General features: G+C 35.9%; 1 protein-coding gene across 1 annotated transcript in view; it reads left to right on the top strand.

Moving 5' to 3' along the window:
* The window catches only part of wdfy3 (WD repeat and FYVE domain containing 3), an 88,485-nt gene that overhangs the window by 3,310 nt on the left and 62,932 nt on the right, over positions 1–22,243 (top strand). Inside the window, exons 3-9 of the mRNA XM_073839740.1 lie at positions 4,040–4,149; positions 12,000–12,161; positions 12,256–12,448; positions 13,514–13,700; positions 15,682–15,848; positions 20,248–20,715; positions 21,978–22,076. Of these exons, the coding sequence (XP_073695841.1) occupies positions 4,040–4,149; positions 12,000–12,161; positions 12,256–12,448; positions 13,514–13,700; positions 15,682–15,848; positions 20,248–20,715; positions 21,978–22,076 (1,386 nt within the window). The remainder of the gene's footprint in view (positions 1–4,039; positions 4,150–11,999; positions 12,162–12,255; positions 12,449–13,513; positions 13,701–15,681; positions 15,849–20,247; positions 20,716–21,977; positions 22,077–22,243) is intronic.

Genomic DNA, 22,243 nt, shown 5'->3' with positions numbered 1-22,243 from the left:
TGACTCTTCTGTCGTTATATCGTATACTAAGACCGTTGGAAATGCAAAGCTGTGAGTTTCTAGGCTGATAAGATTAGGAACTACACTTCCATTCCGGCGTAATAGTCAAGGAAGTTTGCTGCCGTAATATGGCCGAAGCAGGCGGAGTATTATCAGAAATGAGTTCCCAGCTAGTTTAGCATTTGCACATGTGCTGCGTGGTATTACTGCTCCTGCTTCAGCCTTATTACGGCAGCAAACGTTCTTGACTATTACGCCGGAATGGGAGTGTAGTTCCTAATCTTATCAGCCTAGAAAATTGAAGCTTTGCATTTCCACCGGTCTTAGTACACAATATAACTACAGAAGAGTCGAGTTTTAAATAGGACAAATTAGGGCTGGGCGATATGGCTGAAAACTATATCACGATATCAGTGTTTCATATCGGTCGATATCGATAATTATTGATATTTTTATGACCCATTTAAAATAGGGACCAGGAGAAAAATATATTACACTCAAGCATTTTTATTTTAAACTTAACCTGCCTCTGATCATAATCCCCTCAGTTATTAAGACAGAAATGTCAACAACCATGGAAAACTCAAATAATTAAAATGTAAACATAAGTCTAAAGTCACAATATACACTTAATTATCTCTTAATCCTCAATTCAAACCCCATTCATTGTCGATGAAGTGAATGGTCAAGCTAATGTATGGCCCAGAAGTACGGCTTGACCACAGGTCAGAGGTTGTTGCAAAGTACTTGGCTGATAATATTTATTTCTGCACAGATTGCTGGTTGCCAGTAGCCAAAATTACTTCTTTCCCGGTACTTTAGTCTATACTTTGTGTAATAACAAAAATATTTATTTAAGTGAAAAAAATAAGTCCAAAACTTTCAACATTTTGAACAATCTTTTTTTTTTTCAGAAATTCTTGTTTAAATTTTTCTGATAATCAAATGAAAGCAAAATCACTGATTTATTTTTAAAAATAAAAATAAACGGAGCTTTACTGTAAAAATTAATACATAGAAGAAAAATTATATTCAGTTAAAAAAAGGTTTAATAATAATAGTATTTTTTCAACAATTAAGTGGTGACTCTTTATTTTATTTTTTATCATATATATTGTTTTATGTAAATTATTTAAATGTGAACATATAAACACCTACATTATACTGTACAAAGTAATACAAGACTAATATTGTTCTGTTACATGTTAAACCTTACTTTTATTTTGACAGGTTGCTGTGAAGTTTCAGTGTGTAATACAGTATGAATGATGCTAGTTTCACTAATGAAACGGTAAAATTTACAAAAAGTGACACTCACAGCAGCTTTGGAGATGTATTTATTGGAGTTTGTCTGTTCATGTGAGATGCAAAGGCCAAAAATTAGCGGGAGCGTCACGTGTGCAGTATGCGTGTAGTGAAAATAAAACGCGTCTCCTCCATTCATACATATAGAGGCAAACGGAACATGCAGGATTCATATTGAAACGGTCTTTTGCATTTCAGTTTTCACAGACACTAGTCCATATCGCGATCTGAATTAATTAACAGACCAACTTTTGATTTATTGGTCCAAAAATCGACGAATTCCGCGGCATTCCGCCCTATAGTAAAGTCCGTTTTTATGAATGGAGTCCCGATCCCGTCTGTGAGGAGGAGACATTGTAAACGCGCGATCATGTAGAGACAGAAATCACATGCCGTCGTGTAAATAAGATAAATAACATAAGGCTATTTAGTTTGTTTAATACAACAACGTGGACCCGTTCTGTAGGAAAGATAACCTTAACTTCTATTGTGATCTGGCGCTATGAACTGGACGTTAAAGGGGGGCTGGGCGGGCCGACGAAGAATACAAAATATCGAACGTTTTATCGAACACATTTTTTATTGATATCGATCTCTTGTCTATCGCGATATATATCGTTATCGTTTTATCGCCCAGCCCTAGGACAAATATGGAAACTCGTTGGTCATTTTTGAACATGATGCTATTGGTCTAATAGGATTCAATGATCTATGCTAAGCTATGCTAAAAGTGATATCGCCAGAACAGGAGAACGGCTGAATTCATTTCAAAACGGTAAAACTCAACTTATTAACTTGGGGGGAGTTGGAGAATGAGCCTATTTCCAAAAAAAGTGGAGTGTTCCTTTAAAGCAAACATTAAATCCATTTTTTTTTTATGGATGCTTAACTTTGTTTTCTATGGAAGCTCATTTCCACCACGCAATAAAAAATTAAAAAGGTAATTGCATCTTTTTATCTCACATTTCTGTCTTTTTTACTCAGAATTGCATTTTTTTTTATCTCGCAATTCTGACAAGAAAATACACAATTACAAGTTAAGTCAAAATTGTGAGATATAAACTCACAATTCTGAGAACATATCAGTGTTTTTTCTCCCTCAACTTTATAACTTTATGGACTTTATAATTCTCAATTGCAAGTTTATATCTCACAATTTTGAGAAAAAAAGGCAGAATTGTGGGAAAAACTCACATTTGTGAGGTAAAAAGTCTGTTGTTTATACCTCACAATTCTGACTTTAGAACTTGAAGTTGCAAGTTTGTATCTCAACTCAAAAAAAGTCAGAATTGCAAGATACAAACTCGCATTTTTAATGAAAAAAGTCGTAAAAGTTTATATCTCTCAATTTTGACTAACTCGCAGTTGCAAGTTTATATCTCACAATTCTGACTTTATAACTTGCAATTGCGAGTTTATATTTTACAATTCTAACTTTTTTCTGGCAATTGCGCCATTTATATCGCACAGTTGTGAGGAAAAAAGTTTGAATTGGGAAATAGTTTTTTTTTATATATCTCTTAGTTTTGACTATAACTCACAGTTGCATGTTTATATAACACAACTGAGAGAAAAAAGGCAGAATTGTGAGAAAACCTCAGAATTGCAAGATACAAACTTGCATTTCTGAGGAAAGAATTGAGAATTTCTGAACACAGAATTGAATTTATATCTCGCAATTGTGATTATTATAACTTTCAATTTTGAGTTTACATCACGCAATTCTGAGGAAAAACAGTCAACTTTTTTTTTTAATTCAGTGGTGGAAACAGGCTTCCAGTTTTCTCACATTTTGTCTGGCTACTTTCTTTCTGTAATGCCTTGTTGTTATAATATGTTCCCAATAGATTAAACAAGTCTCACCCTTTTCCCCCCTCTCATTTTAATGATATATTTAACTTGGAAATTGTTGCATTACATAAGTTAAAATGTTTGCACATAGCAATTCACACAGATGCTGAATAATACATAATTTTACATAAGGTGTATCCTCTATTTATTAATAAGTTTGTGTAGATATTACATTTACATATAAGTGAAGTTGTTTATACTTGTTTATACCTGCTTTATTCCTATGCGTTCTTGCCTATGCGTCTCAATCTGGGCTTAATGGTCTCTACTCTGCTGTCCACACACTGTGTGTTGGCAGCTTGTCTTGGCACATGATGTACAGTAATGTTTATTTTTGGTGATGTAATCCACCGTGACAGCATATGCTGCATAGATCCACAAACACCAGATTGAGCATCTTATGATACAAAGAATGTGCTTAGGCATTTTAGTAGCTTTTATACCATCTATTAAGCATCTAATGCTTTAACACTTGTTTTTCCAGACTATAGTCAATACTTATACAAAGAAAAGCATAATGCATTTTATGAAAATGATGTATTTATTCTATATGTGAGCTGTACTGTATTTTTTTTAATGACAATGGATTTCAAAATGCCGTTGTATAGCTACATTTTCATTGGAGCAGAAAATAATATTCTTCGGAGTAAATCTTATTCTTTGCGAATTCACTGGGGTGTCACGATATCGCATCTCAAAAAGAGGCAGCGATGGATGAATGAGAAACGAAACTGCCTGCATGTCATCACCTCTAATTGACTCAGCGTCCTTCCCCAGATGAGGCCAGTCACACACAAGCTGACGTGTGAAAATGGATTTGATCCACATGCGCAGACTGTTAAACGCGTCAGTGATTCTGTTTGTGTGTGTGCTCCTCCCACAGAGGCGGCCAGCAGAGCCATTGTGCAGTTTCTGGAGGTAAATCAGAGCGAGGAGGCGAGTCGGGGCTGGATGCTTCTGACCACCATCAACCTCCTGGCCTCCTCAGGACAGGTCTGTGTGTTTAATGTACAGCAGATCAACCATCACAAGAAGCATTTACAAATGAAAACACAATATGCACTAGAAAAATATATACAGACACACAAATGCAGGCACTGATTGTTTAAAGGATTGGTTCACTCCTGAATTAAAATTTCCTGTTGATTTACTCACCCCATGTCATCCAAGATGTTCATGTCTTTCTTTCTTCAGTCGAAAAGAAATTAAGGTTTTTGAGGAAAACATTCTATTTTCAACAAGTTGAAGGTCCGGATTGCATTTTCAGTGGAGCTAATAAGGTAATAAGGGCCTCATCTAGCAAAATGATCGGTCATTTTATAAAAAAAGAATAAAAGAAAAATGCATATTCTTTTTAACCACAAATGTTCATCTTGCACCAGCTCTGTGATGCACGTCTAAAGGTCATTGCACACAGAGTCAAAAATTTTCATCTGAAATTTTCACGTTAAAAATAAATATGACCTCACATTGTGTCAATTTCATTTAAGGTCAATGCACACTGAGTCAGAAATTTGCATATGCATTTTTTATTTAAATGTTTTTTTTTTTCAAATACGTTTCCTATCAGAAAGCTTGTCACGGATGCGAAAAATGCAGAAAATCAAACCTCATCAAGATTTTTTTATGACAGACGAAAGTTTCGGAGGCAGTGTGCAAACTCGATTGACATAACGTGAGGTCGTATTTATTTTTTAACGCGTGAAAATTTCAGACAAAAATTTTGGACCTGTGCACTGCCTCCAAAATATTTGTTAGTCTTAATAAAATTTGGATCGCATTCGATTTTCTGCATTTTTGCGTCCGTAGCAAGCATTTTGATAGGAAAGAATGACAAATCTGGAAAAGAGAGAAAATCCATGAAGATTTCGGACCCATTTTCAAATGTTTTTGAAAATTAGCCGATCGTTTTGCTAGGTGAGACCCTTTTTCCTCGGCTGAGATCATTTAGAGCCCTTTGAAGCTGCATTTGGGAAGTTCAAACTCTGGGGCACCATAGAAGTCCAATATATGGAGAGAAATCCTGAAATCCTGAAAAAAACATAATTTCTTTACGACTGAAGAAAGAAAGACATGGACATCTTGGATGACAAGGGGGGAGTGCATTATCTGTAAATTTTTGTTCTGAAAGTGAACTACTCCTTTAATAAACTCTCCTATGCTCACCAAGGATGCATTTATTTATTTATAATATTGAGAGATGTTTTTCCAACTTAAAGTACCTGTTTACTCTTCTACATAAATTGTATTCTACCAAAATCTTTGTAAGTTTTTGGAATTTTAAGAAAACATATTTGTCCCATGGAATGTCAGTACCTAGTGATTGAAAAATATTCTCAAAAACTGCTTTGTGTTTGGGAACCAGCTATGCTAGGTTGGCCTTTTAGCTCTCAGCACTTGTTCATATTATCAGTGGCTCTATTGCTTAAATCTAGAAACAGCAAGTGTAATTTGTTGAGCGTGTTTGGTAGGCTCACAGCTGAACAAGACCCCTTATCTCGAGTTGCACAGGCCTCTGTTATCAGAGAGAGAAACCGCTTTCTCCTAGATGGAGAAACTTGAGAACTGCATGGAGGATAGAAGAATTAGCACGGTGACATTTCTTTAAGTATGTTTTTACCCTGTGATGGATTTGACCAAGAGCAGAAGAAAGGAGAAATATTCCTCACTCTATAGTGAAAGATGGCTTCTCCAACAATGGTCGCAAGACTTCCAGCTTGTGGCGATGTGAAGGTGGTGATTGCTCAAGCCTACACAGCTCGAGGCGATAACTACCAAGTCATGGGTCACTATGAAGCCCACTTTGAAGTGAAGAGGTGTGCTCAGTTACACACCACATAAATGTTCTCCAATTACTAGTTGTTTTTCTCACCCTAAAGCACTTCCTCTCTATATTGAGAAGCCAACATGTATTGATCAAACAGACAATGTGCCTGTCATGTCATTCATTAGATGAGGAAGGACTGATCCCGCTCTCATCCAAAGCTCTTTGAAGTCAGTCAACAGAACAGAGGTGCAGATTTCCCGTCCAGGGCAGGTCATTATGTCAGGAACTCTTGACTAAGTGCCCAAATTGTAGATTTTATTGATGTCGATTTTATGCATCACAATGAGAATCTAAGGTATCTCATGAAATCTATTCATTAGCAGCTGCATTTTCAGTGAGGGCTACAGTATAGCCATGCCGTGTAGTAGTAAATGCTTTCCGGATATTCCATGCGATTACTCGTGGGCTTTATTAAAGGGCTGTCTGTGGATGTCCCATAGTCATGTGTTGTACTACTGTTCCCACAAGAATAAAAGCCCTTTAAGTCCTATCGCTTACGAAGTGGTGTGGCAGTATCACAGTACAGCAATAAACACGAACTTCATATGGTATTCTTAGGTAATTCAAAGAACAACTCCTCGTATGTTCACCAGAGCTGTATTTATTTGATTCAAAAAACAGTAATATTGTCATTTAAAATGTATAAAAATTTAATAAATTCCTTTGAGGGAAAAGCTGAATATTCATCAGCCATTACTCCAGTCTTCAGTGTAACATGATCCTACAGAAATAATTCTGATATTATTAGTAATGTTGTTTTGTGAAGACAGTGATACATTTATTTGAGGATTTTTTGATGAATGGAAAGTTCAAAAGAATAGTCCTAGAATTTGCCTTGACCACAAAACCAGTCTTAAGCTGCATGGGTATATTTGTAGCAGAAGCCAAAAATACATTGTATGGGTCAAAATTATCGATTTCTCTTTTATGCCAAAAATCATTAGGATATTAAATCAAGATCATGTTCCATGAAGATATTTTGTAAGTTTCCTACTGTAAATATATCAAAACTTAATTTTTGATTGGTAATACGCATTGCTACAAACTTCATTTGGACAACTTTAAAGGCGATTTTCTCCATATTTAGATTTTTTTTTTTTTGCATCCTCAGATTCCAGATTTTCAGTTAGTTATATATTGGCCAAATATTGTCCTTTCCTATCAAATACATCAATGGAAAGCTTATTTATTCAACTTTCAGATGTATAAATCTTAAAATCTGTCTAATTGACCCTTATGACTGGTTTTGTGGTCAATGGTCAGAAATACAAAATATTTTTATATTTACTGCATCCTTGCTGACCTGAACTTGTTATCAATAGTGTGTATGCTATTATAATTACCCCTTTTTTAATGTGCTTGTCTTGTAATTCTGTATGGTTATTTTCCTGCAGCGCAAGTTGTTTATGTGTTGGCCTGTTTTAATAAAGTAGGATCTCATTAATTGGCTGAAGTTTTGCCAGCACGCTCAAATCTCTCTCAAGTCTGTTGTTAGCTCTAATTTTATTTTGGTTCATATAATCCTTAAGTATCATTTACCTCGATAACACACTGAAAAGAACTTGTGCACATAAAGATGCAGAAGTGTACATACCCTCTGGCTTAATAAGTGCCCTTTCTCTGTCTATGTTTACGTTTTCTACTCTCTCTTTCTGCTTTACTCTTTTACTTTTTTGTGTATATGCTGATAACATCTTCATGCTTCTTTGAACATAAAACACATTTCTACCACCTATATGCAGACCTCTTGAAATGCATATCCAGTAATATGGCACAATTTAGAGCTTGTCATAATCCAGAGGATGAGCTTGAATTAATTGGACATGCACCATTATCTTTTGAGGCAGCAGGCTCTGGTTTTGAGAGGTGAAACAAGTTTTTGAGGGGTGAAATATGTTTGTATTCCAAGCTGTGAGTTGCAGACAAAAACCGGTACTCTTGGCAACACCCCCCCGCCCCTCGGAAACAACAAAGGTCTTTTCTTTTCTCTCTGTAAGGACGCCGTTCATGCTCTACATTCCCAATGCTCCCTCAATTCACCCTCACGGACACCGTCTCTCTTGTCTCATCGGTCTGTGAGAAGTATTCCTGCTCGTTCCCTCTTCTATTGGTGATTTTTTATTTTTTTTTGGTCTGACATCATCGTAGCTGCAGGTGTCATGTACACTTGACCCTAGACCACATTGTCCACTAGCATAGCTTCAGTGTTGAGGTTATCTACCGCAGAGAGAGCTATTTCAAGTTTGACCGTCTGCCATAACGGGGGCTTTATTATTATGGAGTCCAACTGGTTCAATTTCTCTCACACATGGACCTCTTGCCTAGGAGGCTTTATTAGTGTAACCATCCTTAATTTTTCTCCCAAAAATCTCTGTAAAAGACTATTAGTGTTGCTAAATAGAGGGTGTTTTGGTTTTGACAGAGTGGTTTGATTTATTTTTTGTGCACGTAGTGTGTTTACTGGAATGAAAATGCAGAAGTGATTAATCTTCTCTTTTGCTGTCTCATTCTTGTGAAAGCAGTGAATGTGACTGTGCTGTAACGCGTCCTCCATTAAGATTTGGCAATGCTGGGATTCTTTGGCCTTGTCAGACCAAGAAAGATAACTACAGTACAGTCAAACCAACATTTATTCAGACACCTTCAACATTTCTCACATTATCACAGTTTATTCACTAGAAAATGGTAATTAAATTAAACTGTGTCAGAACAAATTCATCTTGATAATGTCAGATAACTTTGATAGAAAGATATGTAATGGATTGCAATCAACCAAAAACATACACAACTGTTAGTATGACAATATTTACACAACAATCAATCATAGGGCTGGGCGATTTGGCCTAAAATCAAAATCTCGATTAATTGAACATTTTAACCCGATTACGATTAATGAACGATTATTTTATTCATTAATAAAACTATATTAAATTATATTTAAATAATATTTATTTTTTTGTCCTCATAGTTCACTGACAAGTTTTGTACAGTAAATATGCTCACATATTACAAGTGAGAGATTTTTGAATGAAGGGTGCACGCACTATCTACTATCTAAGATTATTTATTGAACATCAGTGTTGAACAACTGAAATTAAAGCACACATTGCTTAAAACAAAAAGTCACATTTTTCTTAAATTAGTGAAAATAAATAACTTGCACTTTTGGAAACAAAATAAATTATTTATAAAATAATAATAAATGTTAAAAGCAGAAAATAAGCAGTATCTCTTCTAAATAAAATTACTCTTGTATATCCTGTAAATACTTTTTACTGTATAAATACTGCTTAAGCTCTCCATCGACATGTCGGCGGAATAATGTAACGTAACGGAGCGGGGTCACGTGACTCCACACGCAGTAGTGTTTTTAAAGGGAAAGTAATTGAAATAATTGACCTGGAAAAATTATATCGATTATAGGTTCTGAATGTCGATTTCGATTAATCGCCCAGCCCTAATCAATCAACTTTGTTGACCAATTACCAAGCAGTGCTTATTTTGTTCAGTCTGTGGTGTAAAAAAGTTGCATTAGCAATTAAAGAAAAAACACTGAAGCAAAACGTGGTCAGGTCAAAGTGCCTGAATACTTTTTGGTCCCAAATTTTGAAAATTTTTACTGGTAGTCCACTGTATAAGGAATTGCATAAATGAACTGCAGTGCCCTGCACCCACTAGTAAAACAATATTTAAAAATTATATCTGATGTCTGAATAATTTTTGGTTTGACTGACTGTATGTTAATAACTGCCCTATTGTTTAAAAGTTGGGGTCAGTAAGATCTGTTTTTTTTTTGTTTGTTTGTTTGTTTGTTTATTTTTTGGAAAAAGAGATGGTTTACCCAAAAAATTAAAATTCTCATAAGACCTTCATTCATCTTTGGAACACAAATTAAAATATTTTTGATGAAATCCGAGAGCTTTTTGACCCTGCACAGATAACTGATAACGCAACTGACATGTTCAAGGCCCAGAAAGGTAGTAAGGATAAAAATCAATGAAATAGTTTCATAACATTATGGTTGAACCACTGATGTCACATGGACTATTTTAACAATGTCCTTACTACCTTTCTGGGCCTTGAACATGTCAGTTGCTTTGCTGTCTGTGCAAGGTCAGAAAGCTGTTGGATTTCATTAATGTTCTCAAGATGAGTGAAGGTCTTATGGGTTTGGAATGACATGTGGGTGAGTAATTAATCACAGAATTAATTTTTTTGGGTGAACTCACTCTTTAAAACTTTTTTATTCAGCAAGGATGCAAGTAACTTGATCAAAAATGACAAAGACATTTATAATAGTACAAAAAAGTAAATAGTAAATGCTGATCTTTTGAACTTTTTATGCCTCCTGGTAAAATAATAAACATAGCATTTGAATTAAAATATGAAGCATCAAATCTGTTTTAACAATGATAATATTAAGATGTTTTTTTTTTGAGCATTTTGAAACGTTAAGAACAAGCTTGAATGTTTCTGACCCTTTTTGTGCGGCAGCCTGTGCACACTGCTTTAGACTGGACCTGCAGTAAAAAAAAAGTGCTTGGGTCGTGCATGTGTATGTGTGTATATGTGAGAGAGAGATTTATTGGCCTGATTGAGCTGTATCCTACCACTTCCTGACTTGCTTTAAAAGCGGCTGATGGGATTTTATCCTCTCGCATCAGTGTTTCATTGGCGTGGGCAGCGGGATCCTGCTCTGATTAGTGTCAGGCGAGATGGCTGCAGGTGACATGGCAGTGAAAAGTGAAGCTCTGACCCACCTGCAGCATTTAGTTTCAGTCACGTCCATCTGAGCCCCTTTAGACCACAGTGATGACATCACTGATCTCCCAAATATGGTTATCAGGGTTACACAAAGGACCTGAGACCCAAACTATGTAATGAGATGCATTACACACAACATGTAAACATTAAGTTTAGTTTTATGTCTTACATCTGTTTACCATTCAATTTATTTTAAAATGTGACCCTGAACCACAAAACCAGTCATAAGGGTACATTTTTTGAAATTGAGATTGAGATAGGACAATACAGTGCCTTGCAAAAGTATTCATACCCCTTAATTTTTTTCACGTTTTGTTGCAGCATTATGTTAAACTGCTTTAAATTAGTTTTTCCCCACATCAATTTACACTCCATATACCATAATCATGACAAAGCAAAAACCAGATTTGCAAATTTTACAAATTTGTTAAAAATAAAACACTGAAATAAGTACATTGCATAAGTATTCATACCCTTAACTCAGTACATAGTTGAAGCACCTTTACAGCCTCAAGTCTTTTTGGGTATGATGTGACAAGCTTTGCACATCTGCATTTGGCAATTATCTGCCATTCTTTGCCTCACCTTTTCACCTTTCAAGCTCTGTCAGCTTGGATGGAGGCTGGCAGACATTTTCTAGAGTCCTAGTTGTTCCAGTCGTCTTCCATTATGGAAAATGGAGGCTACATGCTTCTGTGAACCTTCAATGCAGCAGATTTTTTTCTGAACTCTTCCCTAGATCATTGCCTTAACACAAGTCTGTCACTGAGCTCTACAGGCAGTTATCTTGACCTCAGGACTTGGTTTTTGCTCTGATATGTATGTTCAGCTGTTAGACCTTTTCTGAGAGGTGTTTGCCTTTCTAAATCATACACATTCAAATGAATTTGCCACAGTTTATCTCCACTCGAAGTGTAGTAACATCTAGAAGCAATATGAATGCTCCTGAGCTAGATTTCGAGTGTCCCAGAAAAGGATATGAATACTTATGCAACAGGATCTTTTCAGTTTTTTATTTTTAATAAATTTGCACAAATGTTAAAGTAGGGAGTGTAGATTGATGTGGGAAATCATAGTGTGAGTCACAAGATTGCATCAAATCACATTGATATTTAATCCAAAGTGACTAATTTTTATTTCCCCCCTCTCTAGTCTGTTATCAGAATTGTTAAATTAAACAGGTTTCCATTTATTTGCATTAGCCAGTGTTCATTATCTGAATTTGAATCCCTCCCTTTCTGTGTTTCTACAGAAAACAGTCGACTGTATGACTACCATGTCGGTGCCCTCCACACTGGTGAAATGTCTGTATTTGTTTTTTGACCTGCCCCATACGCCTGAGGTTCCTGCCGCCACCCAGACTGAGCTTCCTCTGGAGGACCGCAGAGCTCTTCTACAGAAAGTCTTTGTCCAGGTCTGTCTTTAGGAGCAGCAATTTCTCCACAAAATACCCATGAAATATACATATTGAGACCAACTGTGATTTTTCTTCTTGTTCTTCTGCTTAGATCCTGGTGAAGCTGTGCAGTTTCGTTTCTCCGGCTGAAGAGCTGGCCCAGAAGGATGATCTGCAGCTGCTCTTCAGTGCCATCACCTCCTGGTGTCCCCCCCACAACCTTCCCTGGAGAAAGAGTGCTGGAGAAGTGCTTACCACCATTTCCCGACACGGCCTCAGCGTCAATGTCGTCAAGTACATCCATGGTAAGTTGCAATGATGAGGATTTGACTTCTTTCATTGTGGTTCTTTGGCGTTGCTGTGCATGGATGCATAATACTGACAGTGTTTTGCTGCTGGCATCTTATGAACCCAAGTAACATTTTAACCTTACATAACCAGTTACTGTCACTATTGTGCTTGTAGCATTTTTAGAGGTCAGGTCTGCTGTTTGGAGACACTTTTGCCCGGAATTGCTTTGTAATTAATTCAGCAAAACTCAAATCTTGGCTCTTAAGAGTCTTAAAGCAGTGTTTCAGTTTCAGAACTTTCAGCACTTTCAGAACAAAAATTTACAGATAATGTACTCACCCCCTTGTCATCCAAGATGTTCATGTCTTTCTTTCTTCAGTCATAAAGAAACAGTTTTTTGAGTAAAACATTTCAGGATTTGTCTGCATATAATGGACTTCTATGGTGCCCCCGAGTTTGAACTTCCAAAATGCAGCTTCAAATGGCTCTAAACGATCACAGCTGAGGAAAGAAGGGTCTTATCTAGCAAAACGATGGGTTATTTTCTAAAAAAAAAAAAAAATTACAATTTATATACTTTTTAACCTCAAATGCTCATCTTGTCTAGCTTGGCAAGACGAGCGTTTGAGATTAAAAAGTATATAAGTTGTAAGTGTTTTTAGAAAATAACCGATCGTTTCGCTAGGTAAGACCCTTCTTCCTCGGCTGGGATCATTTAGAGCCATTTGAAGCTGCATTTAAACTGCATTTTGGAAGTTCAAACTTGGGGGCACCATAGAAGTCCATTACGGAGAGAAATCCTGAAATGTTTTCTTCAAAAAACACTATATCTTTACGACTGAAGAAAGAAAGACATGAACATCTTGGATGACAAGGGGGTGAGTACACTATCTGTACATTTTTGAAAGTGAACAACTCCTTTAAATCCAAACTTTCATTCTGAAAACACTTAGATTTAAGTCCTTCGAAGTATATGAATGTGGAAATGTTGTCTTTAGGCATTTATTGCTTTACCACAAGTTAAAACTGCTCAATTCACAACCAACATGACGCTATTTTTTGTGGCTCTCTATTTGCAGAGAAAGAGTGTTTGTCGACGTGCATCCAGAACATGCAGCAGTCAGATGACCTTTCTCCTCTAGAAATTGTGGAGATGTTTGCTGGGCTCTCCTGTTTTTTGAAGGATTCGAGTGATGTCTCTCAGACCCTCCTGGATGACTTCCGCATGTGTCAGGGCTACACTTTCCTCATAGATCTTATGATCAGGTGACTGATTTGTAGTTATTTATTGCACAAATCTTCATTTATATGTGAAGGATAATGTGCGGTAACAGTCTTAAAATGAACTCAGACAGGATGAGGGCTATTTTGCAATTATGATCAGTAGAGCTACATGATTTATCATTTAAAGATTGCGATCTCGATTCAAACACCATGCGATATTATTTCTAAATGGCAATGATTTGTCTGTATCTATTAAACCTTTAACAAAGTCAAATTGGAACATTCAAATCAGTTTTTGTGCTGCTGCTCACACAGAAAGAGACCAATTATCATGTTTAGGTATGAAACAGCTTCTCAAACAACCACACAGTATTATTTCTATCTTACAATCATTCATATTATCACAAGTACTGGGATAAATGCTTATAGTTTGGATATATAAACACTGATGTCTATGGTAACGATCAAGATGGAGCTTCAAATTGGCGCTTCAAATGACATGATCAAAAAAGTAACTGTTAAAAATGTATTTGAATCATTCATTCAAGAGATTCGTTCAAAAATGATGATTCATTCAGTAATGGAACAAGTAAAGTATTTATGAGTGAGTCATTTAATTATTTATTCAAAACCATTTATTAAAATGAATTACACGGCAATTCATATTTTGTCAGAGCCTCTAGTAAATTATGTCTAATGTTATTTTGCTGTTTAGAATTGGGGGAGAATCACGATCTCTATTTGAAACAAAAAAATCGTGATTTTCAATTTATCCAGAATCGTGCAGCTCTAATGATGTGCAGACTGTATATTTTTAAACTTATTACATGACTTCTTACTAAATAAATCATTATTTCATGCTCATGCACACTATGTTCAGAAGTTTGGAGCAGTAGTGATCCTTCAGAAATCATTATGATAGAAACCAATTTGGTGCACAAGTAACATTTCTAAATATTATCAATGTTGAAAACAGTTGCGCTGCTTAATATTTTTTAGGGAAACTGATTTTTTCAGGACTTTCTGATGGATTTAAAAGTATAAAAAAAAAATTAAAATAGAAATCTTTTGTTACATTATGCATGATTTTTAATATTTTTAAAAAGTAACTTCTGCTCACTAACCCTGCATTTATTTGATCCAAAGTACAGCAAAAACAGTAACATTTTGAAATATTTTTTTACTATTTAAAATAACTCTTTTCTGTTTGAATATATTTTAAAATGTAATTTATTCCTGTGATTTCAAAGCCGATTTTTTAGCATCATTACTCCTGCCACGTGATCCTTCAGAAATCATTCTAATATTCTGATTTGCTGCTCAAAAAACATTTATTATTATTATGTTAAAAACAGCTGAGTAGATTTTTTTTCAATTATTTTGATGAATATAAAGTACAGCAAATGTCTAAAATAGAAATCATTATAGATGTCTTTATCACCACTTTTTGATCAATTTAAAGCATCCTTGCTAAATAAAAAAAAAATAATATAAATGTTTTGAATGGTATAGTGCATGATGTTACAAATGCTTTTCATGTCAGATAAATACTGATCTTTGAATCTTCCTATTTATCAAAGAATCCTGAAAAATATACTCAACTGTTTTAAATATTGATAATAACAATAAGAAAAAAATGTTTCTTGAACAGCAAATCAGCATATTAGAATGATTTCTGAAGACTGGAGTAATGATGCTGAAAATTGAACTTTGATCACAGGAATAAATTAAGTTTTAAAATATACTCAAATAGAAAACTTGTCTTTTTAAATAGTATAAAAAAATCTGAATTTTACTGTTTTTGCTGTACTTTGGATAGTGAGCAAAAAAGACTTTAAAAACATTAATCTTAAACTTTTGACTGGTAGTGTATTTCATTATCTTGCTTGTTTACTGAAAGTGTTAGCTGAAAAGGATAGTTTAACCCCCCAAAAATAGTAATTTAAGGCAATAAGTATAATTCTTTTAAATTCTGAGATGACTGAGTAATGATATTGTTTCTTATACTTGCTGAACATATTAGGTTGGAGCAGGCCAAAGAGGATGAATCCAAAGATGCTCTGAAGGACCTGGTGAACCTGGTGACCGCTCTGACCACATATGGTGTCAGTGAGCTGAAGCCAGCTGGTCTCACCACTGGAGCACCCTTCCTGCTTCCAGGTTTTGTGGTTCCACAGCCTTCTGGGAAAGGTTAGCCCTCCATAAATTGACATGCACTTGACTCTTAACTTATGTCACCACACAGCTGGGTGTGAAAGTTGGTGATGTGAAATTCCGGGCTATGTTGAACTTTGGCCAGGAAACAGAGAGAAATTGATCTTTACGAGTTCATGTGGCAAATTTGTAATGTTGAGGCTTAAGTGGCCTGCATTACTAAAATACTTTTAGAGATTTAGTGTGCTTCTATATTTGCAGTTATTCGCATCAGCTGGGATTGTTCTCTCGCTACCAAACAAAGAAATTCAAATTACTCTTTTAACGATTCAATTTATTTATTTATTGTAAAATTATGAAAATGAACCTTTTTTTTAAGAGCTTGGAGGATGAATTAACCAAGCTGTAATCAATGGCTGTCTAAGCCACTGAGTGAGATTAGCTGTTTTCGTCCTGTTGGCATTTTCATTTATTAACCTCCTCATCTGTGTCTGCTGCTGCCTCCCTCCGTCAGCTAGATTACCCTTTTAGTCACACAAGGAAAAGAAGGGCCTGTGGGTTCTGAGGGAGAATTAAAACATTAGTGTTCACTGGCTGTAAATGGCATTAATTGGTCAGAAGGAGGCAAACGGCAGACACCTACTGTGTAATCTGGTTAGGTTATTTGTTTGGCTTGTCTTATGCCTCGCCAAGAGCCATTAAATGCTGTAATTAAAATAATGGCGGCAGATTACGTTGTTTATGCACCCAGTCACATCAAGACTTCCTCTTTTCCTACAAGCCAATCACAGAGACCGTTTATTCCCTACTTTGTGGTGTCATTTCCACTCAGCCAGCAATAGTGCTCACTGAAGTGGAAGTTCATAAAGGTTGAATGCACTACAATGTGTTTTTAAAGGTTGCAAGGTTGAATGACTGGCTTGCCTTGCACTGTGGTCATGTAATGTTTGTAGTTATTTTTACATGCTGTATATTTTTCTTGAAGCCTAATTGTAGAGCATAATTACTGTTCAGAAAGAACCCGCGTAGAAATAAACACCAGTAATGAATTTTGTGCTCAGTGATACGGCAGAAATTGAGGAAAGAAATATGCAGCAAGAATATTGGTGGCTATTCAGCAGTGTAGTACCAGAAGGAGATTAAATCGGTGTCAAGACCACATACTCTAGAGTCAAAGACAAGACCAAGACCATGAAAATTTAAGTTTCAAGAATGTACTTTCATGGTCTTGGTCTTGATCTTAGAGTCAAAGTCCAAGAGCGTACGTGACCCTGGACCACAAAACCAGTCTTAAAGGATTAGTTCACTTCCAGAACAAAAATGTACAGACAATGTACTCACCCCCTTGTCATCCAAGATGTTCATGTCTTTCTTCAGTCGTAAAGATATTATGTTTTTTGAGGAAAACATTTCAGGATTTCTCTCCATATGATGGATATCTATGGGGCCCCCAAGTTTGAACTTCCAAAATGCAGTTTAAATGCAGCTTCAAAGGGCTCTAAAGGATCCCAGCTGAGGAAGATGGGTATTATCTAGCGAAACGATCAGTTGTTTTCGAAACAAACTGAAAATTTATATACTTTTTAACCTTAAAGGAACACTCCACTTTTTTTGGAAATAGGCTCATTCTCCAACTCCCCCCGAATTAATAAGTTGAGTTTTACCGTTTTGAAATCCATTCAGCCGTTCTCCTGTTCTGGCGATATCACTTTTAGCATAGCCTAGCATAGATCATTGAATCCTATTAGACCAAAGCATCGCGTTCAAAAATGACCAACGAGTTTCCATATTTGTCCTATTTAAAACTTGTCTCTTCTGTAGTTATATCGTGTACTAAGACCGGCGGAAATGCAAAGCTGTGAGTTTCTAGGCTGATAAGATTAGGAACTACACTTCCATTCCGGCGTAATAGTCAAGGAAGTTTGCTGCCGTAATATGGCCGAAGCAGGCGGAGTATTATCAGAAATGAGTTCCCAGCTAGTTTAGCATTTGCACATGTGCTGCGTGGTATTACTGCTCCTGCTTCAGCCTTATTACGGCAGCAAACTTCCTTGACTATTACGCCGGAATGGAAGTGTAGTTCCTAATCTTATCAGCCTAGAAAATTGAAGCTTTGCATTTCCACCGGTCTTAGTACACGATATAACTACAGAAGAGTCAAATTTTAAATAGGACAAATATCGAAACTCGTTGGTCATTTTTGAACACGATGCTATTGGTCTAATAGGATTCAATGATCTATGCTAAGCTATGCTAAAAGTGATATCGCCAGAACAGGAGAACGGCTGAATGGATTTCAAAACGGTAAAACTCAACTTATTAACTCGGGGGGAGTTGGAGAATGAGCCTATTTCCTATTTCCAGCGGAGTGTTCCTTTAAATGCCCGTCTTGTCTCGCCTCTCCGATGAGCATTCATAGTCTGTGTGATTCGGGTCAATACAGTTAGGAAATGTCAAAAACCTTGTAAAAGGCATTTGATCTTTGTATGTTCACTTTGTAAACACTGGGTCGGTACTTCTGCAGCCGACTTGAAGTTGGGGAAGAAAATGAGATGGAATTTTTTTTGACATACCCTAACTGTATTGACCCGAATCACATAGACTACGAATGCGCATCGGAGAGACGAGACAAGACGAGCATTTAAGGTTAAAAAGTATATAAATTGTCAGTTTCGAAAACAACTGATCGTTTTGCTAGATAAGACCCTTCTTCCTCAGCTGGGATCATTTAGAGCCCTTTGAAGCAGCATTTAAACTGCATTCTGGAAGTTCAAACTCGGGGGCACCATAGATATCCATCATATGGAGAGAAATCCTGAAATGTTTTCCTCAAAAAACAATATCTTTACGAGTGAAGAAAGAAGGACATGAACATCTTGGATGACAAGGGTGTGAGTACATTATCTGTAAATTTTTTGTCCTAGAAGTAAACTAATCCTTTAAGTAGTACGGGTATATTTGTAGCAATAGCCAAAAATACATTGAATGGGTCAAAATGACAGATTTTTCTTTTATGCCAAAAATCATTAGAATATAAGTAAAGATCATGTTCCATGAAGATATTTTGTAAATTTCCTACTGTAAATGTATCAAAACTTAATGTTTGATTAGTAATATGCATTGCTAATAACATTTGGACAACTTTAAAGTTTTTTCTCAATATTTTATTTATTTATTTATTTTTTGCACCCTCAGATTCCAGATTTTCAAATAGTTGTATTTATTCAAACTATACATCAATGGAAAGCTTATTTATTCAACTTTCAGAGTAAAATCTCAATTTTAAATTGACCCTTATGTCTGGTTTTGTGGTCCAGGGTCACATATTTTCACAGACTTGGTATTGGTTTTCAAGTCCAAGACCATCATACAATATTTTCATGGTATTGGGTACTGTTTTTAACATTAATGAACTACAATTTTATTCAAAAATGTGTTTAACTGCTTTATTTAATTGTATTTAAAAGGTCTTGGTCTTGTTATTAAAAGTAACCCTCTTGTGGGCTTTGACTCGAATGAGCTGTAGTCTCAGCTTTGACACTGCTAATCAGTTATGAGTATTATGTGACTTACTGTATGGGTTACTGACCTCTTGTTTACAGCAGAATTATTTGGAAGTTGTAATGAATATACACTTCTGCATTCAGATTCAGAGGAAATGAAAATGTGTGAGGTTGTGTGGTGGGTTACTAGCTATGCAAGAGTCCAACAAAGGTCACTGGAGTTTCTAGAGGCTATACTGTGGTGCTAAATAAATCAATTTTGTCAATTTTAGTCAATTTTGTCATTAATTACTCACCTTCATTTGAGTACAAACACGTAAGACCTTTGTTCATCTTCAGAGCACAAATTAAGATATTTTTCATTAAATCCAAGCGCTTTCTGACCCTGCATAGACAGCAGCACAACTTCAGGGCCCAGAAAGATAGGAAGAACATTGTTAAAATACTCAATGTGACATCAGTAGTTTAACTAATTTTATGAAGGTATGAGAATTTTTGAAAACAAAAATAACAAATTTATTCAACAGTTTCTTCCATTTTAATCATGGTACTCTTGTGAATGCGCATCAAATACTGACACGGAAGAGAAGAAATTGTTGAATAAAGTAGTTATTTGTGTTTTCTTTGTGCACCAAAAATATTCTCGTAGCTTAATAAAATTAAGGTTAAACTACTGATGTCACATGGACAATTTTCACAATGTCCTTACTACCTTTTTGGGCTTTGAACGTGTCAGTTGTGTTGCTGTCTATGCAGGGTCAGAAAGCTCTCAGATTTCATCAAAAATATCTTAATTTGTGTTCTGAAGATCAACAAAGGTCTTACTGGTTTGGAACGACATGAGTGTGAGTAATTAATGACAGAATTTTCATTTTTGGGTGAACTATACCTTTAACGGTTTACTCATGAGTTTGGTTTCTTTACTTTTTTAGGACACACGGTCAGAAACATCCAGGCTTTCTCTGTGCTTCAGAATGCCTTCTTGAAGGCCAAGAGTGGTCGATTAGCACGTATGATCCTTGAAGCCATCGCCAACATCTACGCTGCAGACTATGCCAACTATTTCATCTTGGAGGCGCAGCACACGCTGTCGCAGTTTGCAGAGCGAGTAGCGAAGCTACCAGAGGTGCAGTCCAAGTACTTCGAGCTACTGGAGTTTGTTGTTTTCGGACTTAATTACGTACCATGCAAAGAGCTTTTTAGCGTTAGCGTGCTGTTAAAGTCGAGCACTTCTTACGGATGCAGCATCACAGCCACTCGCACTCTTCTCAAACTCGGGCGCCACCACCCTGTCTTCAGTGATGTCTTCCGTGAAGTTGGACTGCTGGAAGTGCTAGTTAACCTGCTCCACAAATATGCAGCGCTGTTGAAAGACCCAACACAAGCCCATGGCGAGCAGGGTAAGTCTTTTGTGAACCATATGATGTAGGAATGTAACCATATCAAAATCTCACAATACTATAATATTTCGATATGAAGTTCACAATACAATATTTATTGCGATATTTAATGAAAAGACAAATGAAAACTTGGGAAAAAATTAACATTTTGTATATTTTAAAGTTAAATTATTCTATCTAATGCACTTTGAGAGTTCAAAATTGAGATCTCCAACCCATGTTCTCAACGAAGAAAACTTTAGTCAGAAAAAAGTGAGTGAATTGACTTGTATCTGCATTTTAAAGGGGACTCAACCCTCTTTTTATTTGTGATATACTTTCTCAGTCGAAATTGCATTCACACTGGTGTTTTAGGAAGCCAAACAAATTAGAATATAATAATAATAATAATAATAACAATTTCATAATATTGTTGTTCCAATGACAGTAATAGCCATATATATTGTAAAACAACTGCACTGTAAAATAAATGAAAATGAATATTTCATAGGTATTTTTGCTTTACATTACAGTAGGGAAATTACAATACGTCTTTCCTAATTTCTACACTTGAAAGAGATATTTTGAATTTGGACTACAGTAATGTTACCCATTTAAACCTATAGCTGTCAGCAATTCATACTGCACTTTCAAGCTTTTATTTTGACGCAAACGGCAGTAGAGCTTTTATTTTGATGGAAATCTCCAGCTTCAGTGAAAGCAGGCTTATAAAAACATGTCTCACTACAAATCTAATAAAATGATGTAATCATCTGCTGTGAAAATAAGGCATAACTGGTGGCTGTTGTGTTCTCAAACATGCACTAAACCCACTGCAGATGCAATAATCAAGTTCACTGCATTAATTGTGAATTGTGCCGTTTTGAGGCGCAGAAAACACCGGATCACGAGCTGATTGTCTAAACGAAGTGAAAACAGACTTGATGAAGGGATTAAGCCATATTGTGCTTTCGCTTTTAGTTTGTTTGACAGATACTGAGTCAATACTGAGCATAATGGCCCAAAACACAATTTAAAAGACCATTTATGTTAGAATAAGAAGTTGAAATATATTTTGAAAACTACACTTTTTGCCCAAAAGACCTATTGTGTCATATTGTCATGTAACCACGATAATATCGAGACAGTTTTGATTGATAATACCATTACATCTCTAGTATAATATGTATTAGTAAGGTTTATTTAAGCATTTTAATGAAAACATTTCTTAATTAACAATGATAATGCTTATGTTAATGACTGCTCCCCCTAACTGTGGTCAGGTGATGCCAAGAACAATGTGGCTGAAGAGCAGAAACAGCTTGCCTGGCTTGTCATGGAGACACTCACAGTACTCTTGCAAGGCTCAAACACCAATGCAGGTAAATGTTTCTTTTCTTTCTTTTTTTTTTAAGTGAAGTTTTTGGCCTTTTACTTTGTAATAGGAAGGTTTGAAAAACGGAAGGAGTTTAGGAAAGGACTACAAGCTAAGAAACAAACTCTGATCACCCGAAGTGCTATCACACATGTCGGAGTGCTGCCCAGAAGT

The sequence above is a fragment of the Garra rufa genome, chromosome 5, assembly GCF_049309525.1.
Source record: "Garra rufa chromosome 5, GarRuf1.0, whole genome shotgun sequence".
Classification (NCBI taxonomy): Eukaryota; Metazoa; Chordata; class Actinopteri; order Cypriniformes; family Cyprinidae; genus Garra; species Garra rufa.
Note: the sequence above shows the minus strand (reverse complement) of the source record. Positions and strands in the feature narration are given on the sequence as shown.